We start from the raw sequence: 2,549 nt of genomic DNA on the forward strand, positions 1-2,549 counted from the left end.
GGGGCGGGCGGGCGGGCGGGCGGCGGCTGCCCCGCTCCCCGGGCGTGCTGCCCGCGGTGATCGATGTCGCGCTGCTCCCCGCAGGAACCTCAGCTCGGCCCCGGGCTCCATGTCTCCCGCCACCACCTCGCAGATCCTGGCCAGGAAGAGGCGCCGAGGGGTGAGTGAGTGAGTGAGTGCCTGCCCGCCCGCGGGCCCCCGGCCCCCGCCTGCTCGCCCCCCTCACCCCCCGCTTTCTGCCCTAGATCATCGAGAAGCGCCGCCGCGATCGCATCAACAACAGCCTGTCCGAGCTGAGGAGATTGGTGCCCAGCGCCTTTGAGAAGCAGGTAGGTCCCGCTGCCTCCCGCCGGGCTGCCTGCCCCCTGCCCCGAGAGGCAGGGTCGCGCCTCCGCACTGGCTAGCCCCGAGCTTCTGTGCCTCTGCCTAAGACGTTTCCCGCTTCCCCTTCTCCCCTCCTAGGGATCAGCCAAGCTGGAAAAAGCTGAGATTCTGCAGATGACCGTTGACCATCTGAAAATGCTGCATACGGCAGGAGGGAAAGGTAAAGTTTCATGCCTGACAGTGGGGTCGGTCGCTCCGCAGAGCAGCTGTTGCACGAGAGCGTTGCCTGCCGTTCGGTGTGCTGTGTGCCGTGGGAATTTTTGGAGAAAGTGAATGGAATCTGTGGTATCTTTTGTGAGGAATTTAGGACTTTCTCTTACTAGAGAAGTTTTACAGCCTGAATCATTTTATAGTGTCGGCTCCAGGTTATTCTAGGGGAGAATGATTACAAGTCTCTACTTCACGATCAACACAGTGAAGTGACTTGGTTTTGTCAACTAGGAAGACTCAAAAGTTTTTGTTGTCATTAATAGATGCTTATTTCTATAACTCTTTGAAAATTCAGAACAGAAAAAGTAGAAAAAATATAGGATGAAATGAGTAGTGAAGATAATTGGTGAAATGTGCTTTTAGGAAAAAAAGTGTAAGTGCTGTCTGATAAGTTATGCTTGTGTTTCTAATAAATTTTACTGTGCTGTAGCTTTGGCTGCACAGGGAAAACAGGGAAAGAATGAAAGTACTTTCCTCCAGTGTGCACTTTCAGTTTAAAAATGGCAGTCTGTGACCAGTCTTGGGACTTGCAGCATCACAGCACAGATATAAAAGTAAAGCTTGTTAGACAAAGAAGAGAAAAAGGAGCTTGGCAGCTAATCTATGGTTAGGAAAACTAACCACATCCAAGCGAAATATGCTTATAGGGGAGGGTGGAGCAGAGAGGCTACGTGCAGATAATGACTAGGAAACAGTATCTTAAGACTCCATTCTTTGTTCTTTTTTTTCCTTAGGTTATTTTGATGCTCATGCTTTGGCAATGGACTATCGGAGTCTAGGGTTTCGAGAGTGCCTGGCTGAAGTAGCTCGATACCTTAGTATTATTGAGGGTCTGGACGCTTCTGACCCTCTGCGAGTTCGACTTGTGTCTCATCTCAATAATTATGCCTCTCAACGGGAAGCAGCAAGTAGTGCGCACACTGGCATTGGACACATTCCTTGGGGCAGTGCCTTTGGACATCACTCTCATATATCTCACCCGTTGCTGCTGCCTCAAAATGGGCATGGTAACACCAGTACCACAGCTTCTTCCACAGAACCACATCACCAGAGCAGAATTCCTGCACCACATGCTGAAACTTCCTCACTCAGAGTGCCCCCAAATGGCAGCGTTGGACCAGTGCTCCCTGTGGTCACATCTACTTCCAAACTGTCTCCTCCTCTTCTCTCCTCCATGGCATCCCTGTCTGCGTTCCCCTTTTCATTCAGCTCTTTCCATCTGCTGACCCCTAATGTGCTGAGCCCGTCTGCACCAACGCAGTCAGCAAACCTTGGCAAACCATACAGACCATGGGGGACTGAGATTGGAGCCTTCTAAGGATGAACTGTTTAGTAAGGGTGGGGGAACCTACAAACCTAGCTGAGCTGGGTTATGCCACAGTTAAAATTGAAGTTCTTAATAAACTGGGACAAAGGTACAGTTTCACCTTAACAAAGTTTGCCTAAAAACTGTCTTTTGGGGTTTTTTGTTTTCTACATTTTTGTATTAGCAGTTTTTTAAAGAAATAGTTGCTGAAATTGTCCAAAAATAAAATTACACTAGTGGATGTTAACACTTGTGTTAGATCTATGCTGAGCATTTAAATTACTTTTGTAAACAGTTTGTTTCAAATGTTCCATTTTGCCCCAGTGCGTCAGACCGCCTTTTTATGAAGAAATGAGTCAATTGCCTACTACTGTTAGCAACAGCTTAGCTTAGTTATTAATTTTTCCAAGACCACTCTTCTCAGCATTAATAAGCTGTGTTTTTGTTAATATTTTGACCTTGAGATGGTCTGTAAGGAATTACTCTTTTTGTGAACTTTGAGTCTTATAGTTCTGAACAAAGCGTTGACAAATCAGATTGACCAGCTTTATCTAAGAGCCCAATTTTTACGGATTCTGCAGTAGTTTGGTATATTTGGTGGTCTTATTCTAGTCCCTAGTGGATGTCTATTCACATCACAGAATCACTG

At 47.5% G+C, this 2,549-nt stretch overlaps 1 protein-coding gene across 1 annotated transcript; it reads left to right on the top strand.

Moving 5' to 3' along the window:
* Positions 1–13: 13 nt before the first annotated feature.
* On the top strand, positions 14–2,107 carry HEY1 (hes related family bHLH transcription factor with YRPW motif 1; the record flags this gene model as incomplete). The annotated part of the gene is made up of 4 exons (XM_026082506.1): positions 14–160; positions 246–329; positions 463–544; positions 1,329–2,107. Coding segments are annotated over 4 exons (897 nt in total), but the record flags the coding sequence as incomplete, so codon positions are not given.
* Between the last annotated feature and the right edge of the window lie 442 nt (positions 2,108–2,549).

Source organism: Apteryx rowi, unplaced genomic scaffold, assembly GCF_003343035.1.
Source record: "Apteryx rowi isolate R43461 unplaced genomic scaffold, aptRow1 scaffold_58, whole genome shotgun sequence".
Lineage (NCBI taxonomy): Eukaryota > Metazoa > Chordata > Aves > Apterygiformes > Apterygidae > Apteryx > Apteryx rowi.